Here is a 19,372-nt window from a genome sequence, read left to right on the forward strand (position 1 = left end):
CTCCGGTCGGTGGGTATCTGCGATGCAAACGAAGCCGAGGCAAGGGCATTACTGTTAGGTCTGAAATGGCATACTCAACATAATATTGGACCACTTATCGTTGAAGGTTGAAGGTGCTGGGAACCAATGTTCCGGCCCATGGAGACTCACTAACATTCTGGATGAGATCCGGGATCTGGTCCGAATCATTCACCTAAAACTAGTGCATAAGTGGAGATCGGCGAACAAGCGGGCAGATGCTCTTGCTAAGGACGGAACTCTTAGGGAAGATATGCTGATCGCCTTTGATGAGTCGGTGATCCGGCATCTCTGAGACACCTTCATTGCTGTTTTTGCTATTAAACATTGTAATTCTTAAACTTATACATGAGAGACAGCTTGTCCCCTATCTAGAGTACGTTTTTGAATTATGGAATGGAATGATATTATTTCCTTTCAAAAACGAAAAAAGAACAGTACCCGTAACATAGTATTAAGGAGAAACTGGTATATTGTAAGAATTAATTTGCCTACAGTATAGATTAATGAAATGGCTACAAGGACCACTGCATAAAGAAATAAGAAACTGCAACACTAATAAAAACAAAATATTATGCTAATTATCTCATACCTAAGTAGACTGGCAGCCTTAGCAGTATAACAGGAGCTAAAAACACCTTTCAAGTCGGACGACCACCATAATGGCAGCAATAAATGATTGCACTGCTGAGAGTTTTTTTGCATCAAATGAATACTTGCTGCTATCGCGTTCTTGATAAGTTCTGTAATTTCCCCAGCAGATGAAGATCAACACCAGATCTTCTCCCAAACAAACAGAAGGGATAACACAACACTTGGTTTTATTGCACAACTAATACAGGTAAGAATGAAATTCCGAAAGCCGGATTTTAACATAAAGAAAACAGAAGGCAATAATTGAACATGGTCAGCTTTACCACCACAAGAAACGGATGAAGAGAGCATGTTTTATATGGTGTTGCTGCTAGCATTTTTCCTATGCAAAAGGATTCCCACCAAGAGATCCAACAGGGCCTTGTGACGAGAGATTCCTACAAATTTAGCGATATTTTCATATCAGGGGAAATACCGCCATCATTAATGGAATATCTACAGAGTAAAAGAGTGAGAAGTGACTTACGGCAGCTGAGAGGTTGGGGCTTGTCCTGGCATGTATGCTAAGCCTCCTAAGGATTTTATGTGGAAGATCAGAGAAGTTGAAAAGAAAAAAATAACTTCCACCAGTAATAATGTTTAAAATTTACCTTGGGGTACAGAAGGAATATATGGCATGACGGAACTTTGAGGAAACCATGGTTGAGGAGTTAAGCCACCGAGGAAGTCAGGTAATGCTGAATTGGGTAACACTGCTTGCAAAGAGCTCATATCCAAGAACTGAAAAAGCATCCACCAAAAGAACAAAATTGGAACCTGTACAAGGCCATCATTTCCATTTGGCAATTTATTAAGCTAAGAATTCCATTTTTTTTATGCAGGTAATGGTGGCCGCAACAACAATTTTGTAGAAGCTAGGTCATCTTAGTAATTGTTGGATACATACATATACGTCAACATTGCGTATGGTTGTCATGCACACGTATCAAACACACCTAGTAGAAAATGAAAATGAAAATATAAGTTGGTATCCTTTCTTTAGTGTCCTTAGGAGAACAAATACCCATGGAGTGTTGTCCTACGTGAGTATTTCACGTAACTTTAATCTGAAAGAAATAGTTCAAATTAAAGATACCAAGAGGAACACGAGCGCCTTTGCAAATAACCAAAATTCAATAGGACAAAACTTTAAAATAGAGATAGCCTCAGTATTACAACTCTGAACATTCATAGCCTCTAGTCACACAATAGACCAGAACACAAAGCTTTACGGTGACCTTTCCTTATAGGGAAAGAACAATGTAAGTGGCTAGCATGCATTTAAAATGACTCAAGAAACACCCAAACAAATATAAAACAAGCCCAATGTTCTATTAGTGAAATCCCTACAAAATGGAGTGGAGACTCGTGAATTAATGTCGTAAAATTCAGTACAGGTCTGATCACAGCTTATCCACCAAAAATAATTGCAGCAAAGTTTAGTGGTTCCATCCTGTTGAATAACATGTATTAGGGGTAATTTAGTCATTACTTGTTAGATAGAAGGTATTGTAGTCATTGTACATTGTTGCCCTATTTGGGGCCTATATATACATCATATACATGAGGAGCTCCCTAGTGGAGACTTCCCATCTTCTTCTTCCTCTCTTCTAACCCTAACTCCATTTCTAACATGGTATCAGAGCAAAGATCCGAAGGGAGGAAAAGAAGAAGAAGAGTCATGCCATCCCTCTCTCTCTCTCTCTCTCTCTCTCTCTCTCTCTCTCTCTCTCTCTCTCTCTCTCTCTCTCTCTCTCTATGCGTGTATGTGTTGCACCACCTCTCTCCACGCATCTCTCTTTGGGTACCACCCTCTCTCTCTCCACGCATCTCTCTTTGGGTTCTCGCATGAAACCCTCTCTCAATCTCTCTAAAAACTCTCCCAAAATCTCTAAAATCTATCCTCCATCTCTCAACTCATGTGCAAACCCTCGTGTTGGGGGTTTTCTGTAAAACCCACTCCTTCCCTTTGCGGTAAATCCATTAAAAAAAAAAAAAAAAACACTCTTCCCACTTTGCCTTAAACCCATTTTGGGTTCTACTCCACCTCCTATTCCTCCATTATCCAACATCCAAAACCCCAAATCTCTTTTCTTTTATAAATCCATACCCTTGTTGGGTTCTTTCTATTTTCTTAATCTCTTTTTTTATATTCTAAATCTTTTCTTTCTTTCCCTTTTGAATCTCCATCTCCCCTCCACCCTAATCTTTATATTCTAAATCCTTTCCTCATTGTCTTTGTTAGAATAAGTATAGTTCATTAGGGTATTATTGTCATTGTACATCCTCCACTTATATAAATAGTTTGGTGAGGGGGAATCATACTCTCTAACTCACTTTTCTCTTCTCTAAATCTTTCTCTCAACATGGTATCAGAGCCCTAGGGTTTCTGATCCCTGGGGATTACCTTTAGCCTCCATCTTCTCCATCCCTCAACCCTAACCCGGAACCTCATCTCTCCCTTACCTCCATCTCTAAATCTTTCTCTCAACATGGCATCAGAGCCCTAGGGTTTCTGATCCCTGGGATTACCTTTAGCCTCCATCTTCTCCATCCCTCAACCCTAACCCGGAACCTCATCTCTCTCTCTCTCCTCCAACCCCAACCCTCACCCTCATCTCTCCCACCCCACCGCACGCCCCACCTCTCCCTCCAGCCCCCCCCCCCCTCCTCTCTCCAATCCCCCCCCCCAACTCCAGCCCCCCACCCCCTTCTCTCACCCTACTCCAACCCCTCTCCACCCATCCTCCATCCCCCACAGTCCTCTCGTCCCTTGCCTCACATCCTCGTGCCTTACTCAGATTTCTTAACCCTAACCCTATTTTTATTCCTCCTTTTTAATTCTTTTTCCCATTTCTCCACCTTCATGTGCTGATCTGGTTCCGTTCCTCTCCATTTTGTCTCTTCGCGGTCTCTTTCCGTCTTCAATATGGCTGCTACTATCCTGTGTCCTCTCGTGAGGCCGCGCTATTCATTCTTCCCTTGAGTAGTTGGTTCTTTTCATCTCTTATCTTGGTCTTGCCGTTCCATGTGGGTTCTATTCTTCTTCTCGTCCTTGTGGATCCTCTGACAATGTGGATCCCTCTCTCAGCATGACTATTGAAGTCCGTGCCCCCCCCCACCACCTTCGGCTCCGTCTTCCTCACCTTCTCCTAGCTATGCACCTATGGATGGATCTTACCCACAGTTGAATATTGCAAAGTTTGATGGAACCAACTACTTACCATGGACAGTTGTCGTCGAGACATACCTCCTGGGTCGGGGCAAAGTCAGTTTTCTTCGGCAGGATCCCCCATCTCTCAAGGACCCTTCCTATACTCGGTGGGAGCAGGAAGATGCCTTGATTCGTGGTCTACTCTGGCAGAGCATGACTCCTGCCATTTCATCCACTATGATACTCCTTCCTCCCGACTGCCAAAGAGATCTGGGATCACACAGCGGTCACCTATTATGGGGTTGAGAACCTCACCCATATCTGTGCCACTTATTCTGAGTGGATGTGTCTGCGACGTGGTGACATCTCCCTTGAGACTCACTATGGACAGTTTATCTCATTATGTCAGCAGCTTGACATTTTCTTGCCTCTCACTTTTGATGTGAATGTTCTCCGTCGACAGCGAGAACAAATTCGAGTGGTGCACTATCTTGAGAGCCTGGGTCCTGAGTTTACGCACCTTCGTCATCGGATTCTTGGCTCCAACACTATTCCATCGTTACGTGAGGCCTATTCTCGTGCGCAGCAGTGCCTTGGTGAGTCACCATCCAGCCTCCCCTCTGATAGTTCGCTCATGGCTTCTGATGGTATTGGTGGTTCCAGGCCACCCAGAGGAGGCGGCTCCTTTCCCCGAGCTCGTGGTCGTGGCCGTGGTGGTGGCCATGTTGGTGGTGGACGTGGCCGTCTTTATTGTACCCACTGCCATCGTGATGGCCACTAGATCGAGACATGCTATACGCTTCATCCAGAGCTTCGCCCACCTCGATCAGCTCATCTTACTGCTCCTGGCCCTTCTGACAGCTTGACTTCTGTGCCTGGTTCTACTTCTGTTAATGAGCCCTTCACCTTTACGAGGGCCGATTATGAGGAGCTGCAGCGTTTTAGACAGAGTGCTTCCCAGCTCACTGCCGGGTTTGCTCAGCCATGTAGTTCACCCACGACCTTACACTCTAGCTCCGGGTCCTGGATTATTGACTCGGGAGCCTCCAATCACATGACTGGTAACTCATCTCAGCTATCCTCTTTTCGCTCTTTTTCCTCTGGCTCTTACACCATTACCCTTGCTGATGGGTCCACTTCCCCCATCGCTGGTATTGGTACAATATGTCCTTCGCCTACTATTCCATTATCATCTGTACTATGTGTGCCTAAATCTCCGTTTACTTTCTGTCAATCAATTAATGAAAAATCTTCAGTGTTCCATCTCATTTTATCCCTCTTATTGTTTGCTTCAGGATCTTTCGACTGGAAAGACGATTGGATCGGATTGTGAGGTGATGGCCTTTATCGTCTTGATTGCAGCCCTTCTCCTACCGTTTTGTATAGCTCTGTTGACGCCTATCAGCGGCATTGCCGTCTTGGTCACCCTTCTCTTCAGCGCCTTCAGCAGACTTCCTTTGTTCCTTCTTCTGTCTCTTCGTTCCAGTGTGAGTCTTGTGAACTCAGGAAGCACCACCGGGCTTCCTTCCCGAGCCGTTAGTAAAGTTGATAGCCCTTTTCTTTTAGTTCATTCAAATGTATGGGGACCCTCTCTAGGGTCGCGTTAAATAATGGATTTAGGTATTTCGTAGTTTTTATTGATGACTACTTGCGTCTGACATGGGTGTATTTGTTTGAAAGACCGCTCTCAGGTCTTCATTGCTATTCAGAATTTCCATGTTGAAATAAAGAATCAGTTTAATTGCAAAATTAAACGTCTTCGTACTGATAATGCTCGCGAATTTTTCTCTTCCACGCATTGGTTTCAGGTTTATCCTTTTTTTTTTAAAAGATGACGAGTCATTAATATCCATAAAGCATTCGAGACCAGTAATCCAATCCTGCAATACAAATTATCAGTTTGTACTGGGCTGGGCATACCCAAACCCAGTATAAAGTGGAGAAAACATGAGTCAAACATTCCATCCCTCAAGTCTACTACATATGATTCTGGAACTATCCCTGATTCTATAATGCCCCTAACTCAACCCTCTAGTCCCTCGTAATCTTCTTAAGAACAACCATATGAAGGTCTCCCTGCCCGAAGAGCGAAAAAACTAGCGAAAGACCATGGTCTCTCAAACTATGGGGAGACTAGAATTGCTCTCGATACACATAGGGTTTAAGATTCTATATCAGCCAACTTAGTCCATGCAACATATCCTTACAGCTATCTTTCTTTCTCCGAACTTGTAAACCTGGTATCGACATCATACGCTCCACCCCCAAACTAAATACCCAGATTTATGTGGCCCACCCCTTCTAACTCTTAATTTTCATGATTAAATACATTTCCTAAGAACTCAGGTAGATAGATCCACAACTTACGGTTTATCCAAACTTGGGAATTCTACTCAATAATGCGGGCTACATAGGGCATCAGATCGTACCACCATTGCAAAATTTCCTCTTAAACTTCACAATTTTAGGTTCTATTTTCATCCGCCTTTTCTCTATCTACTTTATCCTCTGTAACCTTGGATTGCGATCCAAGATACAATTCTCTAGTCTTGTCTAAATTCTCTTGATAAGAAATCCCCAGGACATCTCCCATAGCTAAAAAGTTGTTAAAGCCGTCCAACTCTAGGCGGTCAGGTTCATCAAAAACTGGCGATAACAAAATACCCTTACCCTTAACTTGATTACTGCCATTGTTTAGCTGTTGTATTCGCTGAGTGTCTTCCATTGCTAGGCAGCCTCGCTCCCCATCCTGGCCAGAACCAAGAGAGTTACGCCTATTTTCCAAACATTAGATCGTCGATTGCTTTTCCACCTCCCACAGGCGCCTTCTAGTTTGCCTCTCCTTTTCTAGAATCATGTTAAAAATAGGCAAATTACGGAGGGGGGGTGTGAAGCTCCTCACTATTCAGAGTGGTCTAGGAGGTAGACAGCCTCGAGTTTCGAGCACCTCCTACAATTTCTTTCCTCCATTGTTTCTCAAGGGGGGAAATCAGAATCTCAGCTGGTGTAGGCGATTCCTTCCTTGCCAACTTCTCGTTATATTTAAGATCCTTTAGAAGTTCTAAATCTTCATTTACCAAGGAAGTTACGCCAAAGGTTACTTTGCTTGAATCTTCGAGATGGTCGCTGCTGGACATACTTGGAGCAGGCGAAGCTTGAAAGGTTCGAAAATGGTGTTGACTATCGAAACCACATTTCTTCTTTCTGATTTCCTTTCTTCTATACAAACATTTAATTTTTCTATTGAGTGCTGATAATCCTCCACGTGTCGCCAAGAGGCGAGTATCCTTCCCAAGGCCTTTTTTAGTTTTACCTTTATCCGAGCGAGTGCTTCTCACATCATCACTTTTCCCATCCGAAAGAAACCTATTTTTTAATTATAAGACCTTTAAATCCTTTGCCGACGGTATGCCAAAAATATCAATAGCCTCTTTTCTACCCGCCTTCCTTTTAGTGCCAAGAGGGTGTACCAAAACTGATTTCTTTCCAGATGGCAGACTCGTAGGGCCCCTAACCCTAGCCTCCCTACTTTCTGACAAGTTGGGAGCGACCCCAGAAGGGGCAGGTGTGTAGGTGGGGAATTCAAAATTTGAATTGGGGACCACCACCGGCTCCGATCCACATCCGGTAACATCTGCCACCTTTTCCGATAGAGGATTCGCCGCCGGAGAGCCTAAATCAACAGGATTCTAAGCAAATTCCTCAAAAAGAGGCAAATTGTCTTTACCACTGGCCTCTCCCACCACCGACAATGCCCGAGAATTCATACTGTCCTCAGATACCACCTTAACTCCCACCGAATAAATGTTAGAATCTACCCTTAAGTTAATGGACTGAGGGATAGATTTCCACAAAGGGGATATAACCAAGGCAGAAGCAAAAGCCAAACAGTGCGAATGATTCCCAAAAAGCTGGGTTTCTAGATCCTGACCCAGATGTGATCCCAAAATCTCCACCGTAATAGCAGACCAGGCATGAAGAGGGATATCATAAAACCTCAATCGAACCGTTCTAGCAACCGTATTGTAAGCAGGGAACCAGGGCTGGAGAGAAGAAAGATAGCCTCCAAAAGCCGCACCTCCTCGGCGAAGGATAGACGTGGCCTGAAGTTCGGAGTCGAACCAGAATAAAGTATCCATGGTACTAATGGCAAAGGGCTTTTCCGCTCTTTCGGTTTTTCTTCAAATCGACCACTACAGAGTCTGGTATATCCAAGCATCGATCGTTAGCACACATTGCAACTTGGATCTTTTTAGGTCTCCACACTAAATTAGAATTCTCTTTGTGTCGAGATTCCGAGCACTTCCTGCATAAGGTGCGAAACCAAAATTTCTGTAATTACATTTTGAGCACATCCAATCGCTTTCATTTGATAATGGTCTTCGATTTTATTCCACTGCTCTATGACCAGGAGCTCTCCTAGCTCCAAATTCCAACCTTCTCCCCCTTGTGTCCCAATCTTTCAAACTCCCCAGAGACCCAGCATGCGAACGCGGTGGGGGCCAATGGGATCAAAAAGGTCTTTCTGCCACAGTTCCTTGCCCAAGAGAAAAGAGAAATCTTCTGCAACAGAGGTTAAAAATCCAGAGGGATTAAAAAACTTCCAAGGTAGAGAAGCCTCCATCCAAGCAAGACAAGTAAGGGTCTGAAAGCCGCTCAAGGTTTGTACCACAGACACAAAGAACATCCGTCTATTGAGAGCCTCCCAGGGGAATGATCCGGCGACTTCTAAAGACGTCAGGATTATCTTTCATCTCATGGAATTCTTCACCAATCCTCCTGTGGCTACACGTCACAGCAGAATGGTGTCGCTGAAAGGAAATTAAGGTATTTACTTTAAGTTACTCAAACCATCATGTTTCAGATGCGAGTTCCTAAGTTATTTTGGGGGGAGACCGTCTTAACATCATGTTTTCTTGCGAATCGCCTTCCCTCTTCTGTCCTTCGTGGATCCTCTCCCTTTCAGGTCTTATACCCTCAACATGATCCATCCCCCCCCCCCCCCCCCCGGGTGTGTCTGCTTCATCCATCTAGGTCCTGGTCGGGACAAACTCGATCCTCGGTCGGAACGATGTGTCTTTTTGGGTTACTCTAGAACTCAAAAAGGCTACCGCTCTTATAGTCCTCGACTACGTCGATGGTTTGTGTCAGTTGATGTTACCTTTTTTAAATCTGAGGCATTATTTAGCCCTTCATCTGCTCCTATTACAAGTCCCTTGAAACTTGAGGCCCCATTATCTCTTCCTTCGATTCCTGACTCGGTTCAGATACTCTCATAGCCTCCTACGATGGATGATCCTCTGCCATCATCTTCCATACCAGTGGCTCCTCCACCAGTTACCAAACACTATCAGCACATCTGCAGAAAGATAGACCTCCACCTCCTTCACTCGAACCATCACCTTCATCTGTCGAGGTCCTTGACTTGCCTACTTAGGTATCTTCTTTACCCTCCTCTGTCATTGCTTCCGACTCTCCTATTGCATCTCACACTCGATCTCATTCTACAGCACATCCTATCTCTCATTTTCTTTATTATGATCGTCTGACTCCTTCTTTCCAAGCCTTTGTGTCGTCCTTGTCTTCTATTGTGATACCACAATCATTACAGGAGGCCCTCCAACATCTAGGCTGGCGCGCTGCTATGGATCTAGAAATGGGTGCACTCCGACTTGGGACGTCTCAGATACTTTCTTCGGAGTGCACCCATTTCTAGATCCATAGCAGCGCGCCAGCCTAGATGTTGGAGGGCCTCCTGTAATGATTGTGGTATCACAATAGAAGACAAGGACGACACTTTCATGGACTTCTTCGGCTTGTGAGTGAACTTCTTGACCTTGTTTGGCTCTTGTAACTTGTCCTCCAATTTTCAATGCATGTTGAGGTACATGAGGTGTCACTATGGCATGTTCAACTCCAAGCTCCTTCTTGACACTTGTTTAGGGAACTTGTGCAATCTTCATGATGAGCTTTTTGATGTGAACATCTTCAAATGAGGATGTCTTCACTGTAGGGCAAGCTCTTGGTTCTTTTGCTCTTTGATCCACAAGCCATGTGTTGTGAAGAGTTGTGTAATGACGATTACGACATGAAATTCCTGTATACAACACAACACCTCAAAGCAACACATTAATCCATAAATGCTAATCAATTTAGTTTGCTAGCATCAAAACAAGAAGATAAGGTGAATGATTAACCCATGGGAACCCTTAGGCTTACACTTTCCCTTCAACTTGGTAGGGATTTTAAGGTCGCACAGAACTCCAGAGGCAAGCTTCCACTTCAACCAACCTGCTCTTATTCTATGGTTAACATCCTCTTCAATCTCTCCTTATGTAGAATTGAACCAAGATAGCGAAAGATATCCCTCTTACGTACGTCCTGTCCAGTCATATTTACGATATCCTCGTCCTGCCTCCTTACATTACTAAAGTTGCACTCCTTATACTTTGTCTTAGTCCTACTCAGTCTAAAACCTTTGGATTCCAAAGTAGTTCTCCACAACTCTAACTTAGCATTTACTCCTGCTTTGGTTTCGTCAATTAATACTATGTCATCTGCAAATAACATACACCACGGCACCTCATCCTGGATACTCTCAATTGTTCAATAAAATACCTCTTAGAATCTAGTTTATTTATTCCTGTCGGATACACGCTCTTAGGTAGGAGTTAAGTCTCTAGTATCGTTTATAGGACATAGGGTCCGTCCTAGGTCGTTTAGATACCATTGCCAGTTACTTAGTGAACAGGGTCATCGGTGATCATATTGTCCAAAAAAGATATTCAATCATCAACCCAATCTGGTAGGAACCCGTAGACGATGAGGTTGAAAATGACTGAGGAAATGATCCTCATGATGATGACGCTTCACATGAGGGGATGAATGACCAATCCTGTGACGGTAAGCACAGTGAAACTTTACATGATGGGGAACATGTGAGGACAATTTGGGTGACCCAGAAATCCATTAAAAGTTACTCCAGACACTGTCATACATTCCCCTATCGTGAAGCCTACTAGGAGAAGTGAGTTCATTGTTGTTATTGTTTATAGCATGGTTTTAAATTTCGACCGAAATCCGAAATTTCGGGTTTCGGTTGAAACCAACACCGAAATGTATAATACCCGAAACGGTACTTTATGTCGGCAAAATTTCGAAAATTTCAGTCCGAAATTTTGAAAATTTCAACTGTTTGACCAAAATTTGGTGTGGTACACCATATTCCAGAATTTCAACCGAAATTAACGAAATTTCGGTCTAATTTCATGGAATTTCGTCGAAATTTCAACGAAATTTAGGACAAATTATTTGAAATTTGGAATTTCAACGAAAGTTGGGAGTTTGATGTGAAGGCAACATGCCATGTGATGATGTGGCTTTACTTTTGCTTGGAAGTTGGCAACTTGCCATGTGAATATGTGATGTGAATTCACTTTTACAGACAGATAGCTTTTGAAAAATTCTTTGCATAATGGCATGTGAACCCTTGTCGGGGAATCATATGAGGGAAGGCGTACTCATTTAGGGAAGGCATACTTTACATAAAGCCTTACAACCTATTCTAAATTCTCAAATCATCTCACATTTTCAAATTAGGCTTACAATCAAGAGGGAGAGGGGGACTAAGTCGCCATTTTGACCAAGCTTCCAGGAATTCATATGTAGTTTCAAAATTTTTAGAGGGGTAAGTAGTTTTTTTTTAGTTTATTATAATTTTTATCCATAGCGTGTGTATTTTTTGTGCTTTTGTGGCTTTGTTCTTGGGTTTTTGTTTTTTGGTTTAATTCTGTGTTTTGAGTTTTTTATTGATAATATAGAGTTTTATTATCTGCTCTTGAGGTTTTGCTTTGTCTGGATTTTAGTATATGTTCTTTAGGTTTTCAAAGTTAGCTTGTCCTTATCTCAATTATTTCATAATTTGTTTAGGTCATCTACAAGCTTGTTAATAAAAATTTGTGCATGAGAGACCTTAATTACGGTGCAAGTAACAGAGAGTTGGGCTTAATAGTGCAGAGTACTGCCTAGTACCATATTTGCCCCATTTCCAACATCCAAAAGATTCCTAGGGGTGGCATTATAATCTTCCCATACCCATTGATTTTTTGAGTTTTTATATTGTGTAAGCTTGCATAGTTAAGTATTACGGCATGGTTTTAAATTTCGGCTGAAACGATTCGTTTCGGCCGAAATATTTCGGTTTCGGTGGAAAACGGTGGAAAACGAAACGAAATTCACAGTGAGTCGGAAAAGTACCAAACTTCGCCGAAACGTTTCGGAAATTTCCGAAATTTCGGTGAAATTTTTACAAGATTTCGTCCGAAATTTCGTACCGAAACCGAAACGTTTCGGTTTCACTGATGACCAAAACCGAAACCGAGATTTAAAACCTTGGTTTACGGCCCACGCCATAGGATGATCCAAACCGTCCATTTGATGGGCCACAACGTAAATAAGTTGCGCCCAAGAAATCATTTCCATAGGATGATCCTAGCCTTACTATATGGCCCACATCATTGGATGATCCAACTTGTATACTGAGAGACTGTATATGATTTGTGCTGTGGTTCAATATTTTTCAGAAAGTAACATGGGGCCCACTTCTTAGGATGGTCCAAACCGATCATTTAATAGCCACAATGTAAATAGGTTTGTAGCCCATAAATCATCTCCATAGGATAATCTTAATTGTCTGATCTGTAATGGGATTGTCCGTTATACAAATTTTATATGATGTGTGCGTGTAGAATCTAGTATATTTTAGAAAGTACTGTGGGGCCCACTTCTTAGGATGGTCCAAACCTTTTATTTAATGGAATCGAAAGGCTGGGATCATCACAACCTATTAACGTTGTGGTCCATCTAATGAACAGTTTGGATCCCACCAAAATTGATCCTTACTTGAACATTTGGAAATAATTTTTCCAGCCAAAGAGACCATTAAAATACTTAGACATGAAGCACATCCAAGCAGAGAAGCAGGATTCGTACCTGGAGTTGGGGATTCGCGAATCCCCGAATCGCGAATCCGAACCGTGATTCGATTCGAATCCCCGATTTTGGGAACCCCGATTCCCAATTTATGAAAACCTCGATTCCCACTTTATAGGAACCCCGATTCCCAGGCGATTCCCTGCGAATCCCCAACAAATCCCAACTCCCCAGCGACTCTTAGCGATTCCCCGGCGAATCCCCGACGAATCCCCGTCGACTCTCTGGCAAACCTACGATTCCCGCTTCCCACCATCCCAAGAGCCTTCGATTCCCGCTTTCGAATCCCGAATCGAATTCCGCTTTCGATTCCCACCTTGGCAACCTTGCATCCAAGCCATCCATTTGATGGGCCACAGTGTAAATAGGATGTGCCCCAAAAAATCATTTCCATAGAGTTGAGAAAATCCGCCAGGCAAAACAAACAATCTGATCGTGCACAAATTAAACGGAAAAATAAAAGTAACCACAAGCCACAAGATGAACACCAAGATTTTACGTGGTTCGGGCAAGCCTACTCCACGGGCAAGAAACACGATCTTCCACTATGAGAAAAGCAAAATACAAGGACTACAATGGATTTTTCACACTAGAAAGTGTTTCGAAAGGCGCTGCAACTCTTTCCTTGCTCCCTCACCCAAGATCGTACAAGAGAGTAACCCGAGAAAAGCCCAAGAGAAACCCGAGGAAGAACCCCAAGAGAAAAAATACCAAAGAGAAAAACCCCAAGAAAAATACTTTCTTCTTCTCTCTTTCTCTCTCTTCCCTTCTCTCTCCTCTCTCTCTTTTCTCTCCAAGAGGTAACCGAACACACCTCTTGCCCTCTTGTTTTGCCACCCAACACGAGTACACTTCTCCTTTTATAGCTTAGTTTTCCCCAAAAGCTAAAATAGTATTTCTATTTTTGCCTTTGCCTTCCCACCCAAGCAACCACCGTGGGTGGGCAATAAGGCAACTTTCCCAACAATCTCCGCCTTGGCTTATTTCCCAACCACTTGAAGATTTTCCGTTGATGTTGCCACTGGTCCGCTATCCCGCAAACCACCATTGGCCTTTTGAAGTACTAGCTACACACTCTCGAATCACCTTGGTTCTGACTCCTCCCGATTTGATCAACACGGCCAATGCACGTCTAGCTGGCAACCCGTTAACTCACCCAGTCATTGGAGAGGGATCTCGATCCATCCTCCCCAATGCAGGTATTGTCATCCTCTCACCCTCGTCTGCAACCTGGAAACGTGTCTCTGCACCAACTGCGAAAGAGACCCTACGCGTGCACTAACACTCTGTTTCCAACTAACCATCGAGATCTTAGGAACACTATTCAGCGTGTCCCCAACCAAACGATATAAACCACCACACTTCTCTCTCATCAGAACCATACAGCCACGTGTGATTTTCATGACTCCACCTGCAGCTGAAAACCTACAACCCCTGGAGTCCAACCGGCCGATTGACACTAGATTCTTTCGTATCTTTGGGACATACGCCACACCACCCAAAGTACGAACCACCCCATCAAACATCTTGATCTTCATCGTCCCAACTCCCATGACGTCACAAGTAGACCTGTCACCCAAGAACACTACACCCGCCCTTGTCTCCTGAAACGTATCAAAATATTTCCTCCTAGAGCATACATGAACAGAGCACTCTGAATCTAAAAATCTAAAATCCACTCATCATGAGAAGTGTGATTACCTGTAGAGACTGTGACAACGTCTCCAAACTCTTCACCTTGCACATCCGTTACCGCCACCACAGCATTCATAGCACCATTGTCCACCTGGTCAGATCGCTTTGGACAATCCCGCTTGATGTGGCCATATTCCTTGCAAGGTTAACATTGCACACCCTTTTCACCGATCCTGGATATTAACCTGTCTTTTCCTAATCCCCTGTCAGCGACCTTCCTCTTTGATTCCCACCATGAACAACCAACCCATGCTCTTCACTTCCACCAAGAACAGGCTTCTTCCGCATCTCATTCGATAAGAGCGACGTTGTGACTTCCTCTAACTTTATTGTATATTTAGCATACAATAAAGTCGTCACCAAGTTGTCATACGAATCAGGAAGCGAAGAGAAGAAGTAAAAGGGCTTTGTCTTCTTCCTTCAACATTTTGTCAACCTTGTGGAGCTGATCCATAAGCCCGTTGAACTCCATAATGTGTTCCAGAAGATACCCACCTTCCTGCATCTTCAGCCCGTACAATTGCCGCTTCAGATACAACCAGTTGGCCAAGCTTTTTGACATATAAAGCTTTTCCAACTTCTCCAATAATCCACAACGTTAAACACAACGCTATCGACCAGACTTAGTCGAATTGTGCTGACTGCCTTCTGCTTAATGTCTTCCCACTTGGCATCCGTCATCTTCTCCAGATTCTCATCATTTCCCTTCAACGCCTTAGCTAAACCCTGTTGAACTAAGAAGTCCTTCACCCTCATCTGCCAAAGGGTGAAACTGCCCTTTCCGTCAAATCTGTCAATGTTGAACTAAGTAGAACTTGGTTTTACTGCCATCTAAGATTACTCTGCACTTCACGGTGTAGCACTCCACCTCGAACGTGAATCTTTCTTCGACAATCTTTCTACTCCCAAATATCGCTCTAACCGCAGTCCAACCACAATACCCACGATCACTCCACCCGGCCTTGATGATCGCTCCAACCACAGCTAAACCAGCAACCCTTTCTTTGCTCTCTCACCCAAGATCATACAAGAGAGTAAACCGGGAAAAGGCCAAGAGAAACCCAAGGAAGAACCCCAAGAGAAAACCAAAGAGAGAAAATACCCAAGAGAAAAACCCCAAGAAAAATACTTTCTTCTTCTTCTCTCTCTCTTTCTTCCTTCTCTCTCTGTCTCTCTTTTCTCTCCAAGAGGTAGCCGATCACACCTCATGCCCTCTTGTTTTGCCACGCAGCAAGAGAACAACACTTCTCCTTTTATAGCTTAGTTTTACCCAAAAGCTAAAATAGTAGTTCTATTTTTTCCTTTGCCTTCCCACCCAAGCAACCACCGTGGGTGTGAAATAAGACAACTTTCCCAACACATAGGATGATCCTAGCCATTCATAGGATGATCCGAGCCTTACTATACGGCCCACACCGTATGATAATCTAAACCGTCCATTTGATGGGCCACAATGTTAGGTTGCGACCCAAAAACCATTTCCATAGGATGATCCTAGCCTTTCGATCAATGGAGGTTTCCAAAACATGCAGCTTCTCTATAGATCAGAAGGCTAGGCTCATCCTATGTGGAAATGATTTTTGGGTAACCACAAATTTACATTTTGAAAAGTAATGAACTATGCAATCTTACACCATATAAAAACTCTAAACATCATGGGGGTGTGGGAAGATCATAACGCCACCCCTAACATTCGTTGAATAAAGGGTAGTACTGTCATTTTAAAATTTAAATACATTTTCTGTTTAAATTCAGTCAAGTCACCGTCAATTTCACTCCATTTGCAAAAAAATGGACAAAGGTTGTTCCTCTTTTTGCAGCCTGGCAAACCATGTTACACTATTTGCAAATACTGAATAGTATTGTCATTTTGTCTAAATCTTTTTTTTACTTCGTACAGCCCTTTCAAGCTATCCACGTGGGCAGCGTCGTGCTCGGGAGGAGAACGCATATGAAGACTTTGGTTCACAACATTGCCGACCTGATGGCCACAGCACACAGAAGGTTATTTGCAACTATTGTAATCAGAAAATAGGCGGCAGTAGTATTACAAGATTAAGGCACCACCTGATGCATAGAGGAGGAGATGTAAGAGGGTGCCAAATTGCCCTAAGGAGGTCCAGGACGAAATTAGAAACTCCCTAGAAGAGAAGAAAAAATGTAAGACGAATAAAGCAAAGAGGAGAGACGTGTTCATGGATGCTGTATCGGGAAGGTACGATGGAGATGACAGCGACGACGACGACGAAAACAGTGATGATAGTAGAGTCTCATCCGATATCGATACAGGATACAACAGATCGCAACATAGGCGTGCAGTGAGAAAGTCACTAGCTGGTGAGCACGATGCAGAGGGCCCACTTCGCATCCACCGGGCTTGAAACATGGGGGAAGCTTGAGGGAAGTAGGAAGCAAGGACCCGACATTATCTAGAAAGGGAAAGCAGAGTAGTATAAAAAGTATGTTGGGAAGTGTGAAGCAACTTGTTGGGAGAGCAAATGCGAAATTCGCCTTCTACAACGCGATCAGCAATTGTCGATGTAGCTGGCGAATATGGAAGAAAAACGAAGGTACCCATTCCATACGAGATAATGAATAAATACTTGCCCTTGGGGGTTGAGGAACTGAAGAAGTATATAAATGTGTTGAAGCAACAATGGCCTGAGTACGGAGTGACAATCATGACCGATTGTAGGACTGGTCCTACGAGGCAGTCCATCATCAACTTTATGGTGTATTGTGACGGCAAGGCCATCTTCTTAAAAAGTATTGAGGCTTCTGATGTCGTTAGAGATGACAAGTACATCTATAAGCAATCGGTAGAGGTAATTAAGGAGGTTGAGGAGAAAAATGTTCTTCAAATTGTCACTAACAAAGTAAGCAACTACAAGAAGGCGAGATAGAAAATTATGGAGAAGTATCATATATTTTGGACCCCGTGTGCGGCGCATTGCCTCGACCTAATGCTAAAGGACATCGGAAAAACAGAGAAGGTGAAGAACGTAGTCGCTGAGGCCAAATCAGAGAAAAACTTCATCTACAACCATGGAGATGTATTGTCACTCATGAAGGTGAACTGTGGGAGAGACTTGATACGCCCTGGGCTTACTAGGTTTGCCACTAACTACGTGGCTCTTCAAAGTATGCTGGACAGGAAGGTTGGATTAAAGCAATTATTCTCATCCAGAGAGTGGAGTGATTACAGAGAGAGCAAGAGTGGAGCTGGATATAAGGCTGAGGGTCTGGTCGGTTGTCCAGTCTTCTAGCAGAACTATAAGATGGTAGTTGATATATTAGAGCCCATTGTAAAAGTTTTGAGGATGGTAGATGGTGATAAAAAGCCTACCTTGGGTTCTATGTATCATGCCATCGAGTTGATGAAGGGTATACTACAAATGACGGCTACGCGATCATTTCGAGGCTACCATGAGATCATCGACACTAGATGAAAAACATGCTACTTCACCCACTTCATTCAGCTGGTACGAATACGATCACCAACCTAGACTTATTATCTCTTCTTATGTTGTGATTTATGATACAAATATATAACAAAAATTTCTTTTTTATTAGCATACTATCTCAATCCAAAGTAACAGTACAACGAGTATTTTGGAACTCAGGCAGATCTCATTAAAGACTTACAGACTGTGGTCGAGAGGTTGGAACCGAATGTGAATGAACAATCCACAATTTTATCGCAGGTGAACATTGAACTATTTCACTATAAACCAGAGGACTAGAAGCACGAGTACGGGTAAGGGGTGCGGGTACGATACGACACGGGTATGTGGGTACATGATTTTTCAAAAAAATCGGGTGCGGGTACGTTCGGGTACGCCGAATATAATAATATATTTTAATATTTTATTATATATTTATAAAAATTTAAAAAAATAATTGGAGAGCAATCAAATAATAATATCACCAAAATGGAAAATTCTAATATTACTCTTCATTTCATAAGTGATTAAGTTCCATATTTCATAACATGAGGCATCAATACATCATTCATTTGAAAAAAAGTCTGTCGCCAGTGTGTTGACCAGTGCCTGACAAGATAAATAATTTTTAGAGACCAAATTATGAGATTTTTTTTACCGGACTTTTGGGATTTAATAATGTGTGGACATGATAGATTTTATGAATTTTTAAAATTTGAAAAATACCCCACCGTTTGGAAGTTAAGAAAGTTAAAATTTTGACTTGACTCTTTTTCTGCGAATTTTGTACTAGAACAGGAGAGTTGACTTTTTTCCCTTTTAGATTTGGGTCTTGAAACTATTTTTAATAAATCCAAATGGGGGGTATTTTGTTATTTACATGTAAATCATAAGTTACTTAAATGGTATACATGTAAATATTAAGTACAAGGAAGGAGAGAGGAAGCAGGAAGGGTTTACAAACCACGTAAGAGAAGCAGGACGTGTCGAGTGCGCGTGGGTGCGCACCCAACACGCACCCAGTACAAGAAAAAGGCTTTTTATTTTTTTAATTATAGAGGTACATACCCGGGACGTACCCGCACCCCCCAGACGTGTCGGGTACAAGTACGGGAGGCTCGGAAGAGTACCCGTGCTTTCTAGCCAGAGGAAAACTATAATTTTTAACTAATGGATATTACTGTTAATTGCGTCATAGATTAAGGTGTTTAGGGATGTTGTTGGCTCCTTTGGGATTGCATCTGCCGCGCCCGGAAGAGCTAACACAGCACCAGGGAAAGGCTTAGTAGAATTGTATATCATGCATAGTTATTTATCACGCAAGTAATTGATTAATCTTGTATTTTATTTTGCAGCTGAGCGGTGGGTGTTATATGGGACAGATCCTCCAAACCTGAGATCAATACCCATAAAAGTTTTATCTCAGACGGCATCTTCT

At 42.9% G+C, this 19,372-nt stretch overlaps 1 protein-coding gene across 4 annotated transcripts in view; it reads right to left on the reverse strand.

Moving 5' to 3' along the window:
* Window positions 1-467: 467 nt before the first annotated feature.
* The window catches only part of LOC143859664 (putative ADP-ribosylation factor GTPase-activating protein AGD14), a 40,863-nt gene continuing 21,958 nt past the window's right edge, over window positions 468-19,372 (reverse strand). For 2 of the 4 annotated variants that reach the window (XM_077370316.1, XM_077370314.1), the window contains exons 11-13: window positions 1,263-1,428; window positions 1,139-1,184; window positions 468-1,049 (exon numbers count right to left, since the gene is read on the reverse strand). In XM_077370316.1, the coding sequence (XP_077226431.1) occupies window positions 995-1,049; window positions 1,139-1,184; window positions 1,263-1,428 (267 nt within the window). In that variant the 3' untranslated portion in view covers window positions 468-994. The remainder of the gene's footprint in view (window positions 1,050-1,138; window positions 1,185-1,262; window positions 1,429-19,372) is intronic. The other 2 variants (XM_077370318.1, XM_077370317.1) reach the window with 1 other exon arrangement.

Source organism: Tasmannia lanceolata, unplaced genomic scaffold (genome assembly GCF_043159265.1).
Source record: "Tasmannia lanceolata isolate RefF3 unplaced genomic scaffold, GAP_Taslan_0.1 ptg000035l, whole genome shotgun sequence".
Lineage (NCBI taxonomy): Eukaryota > Viridiplantae > Streptophyta > Magnoliopsida > Canellales > Winteraceae > Tasmannia > Tasmannia lanceolata.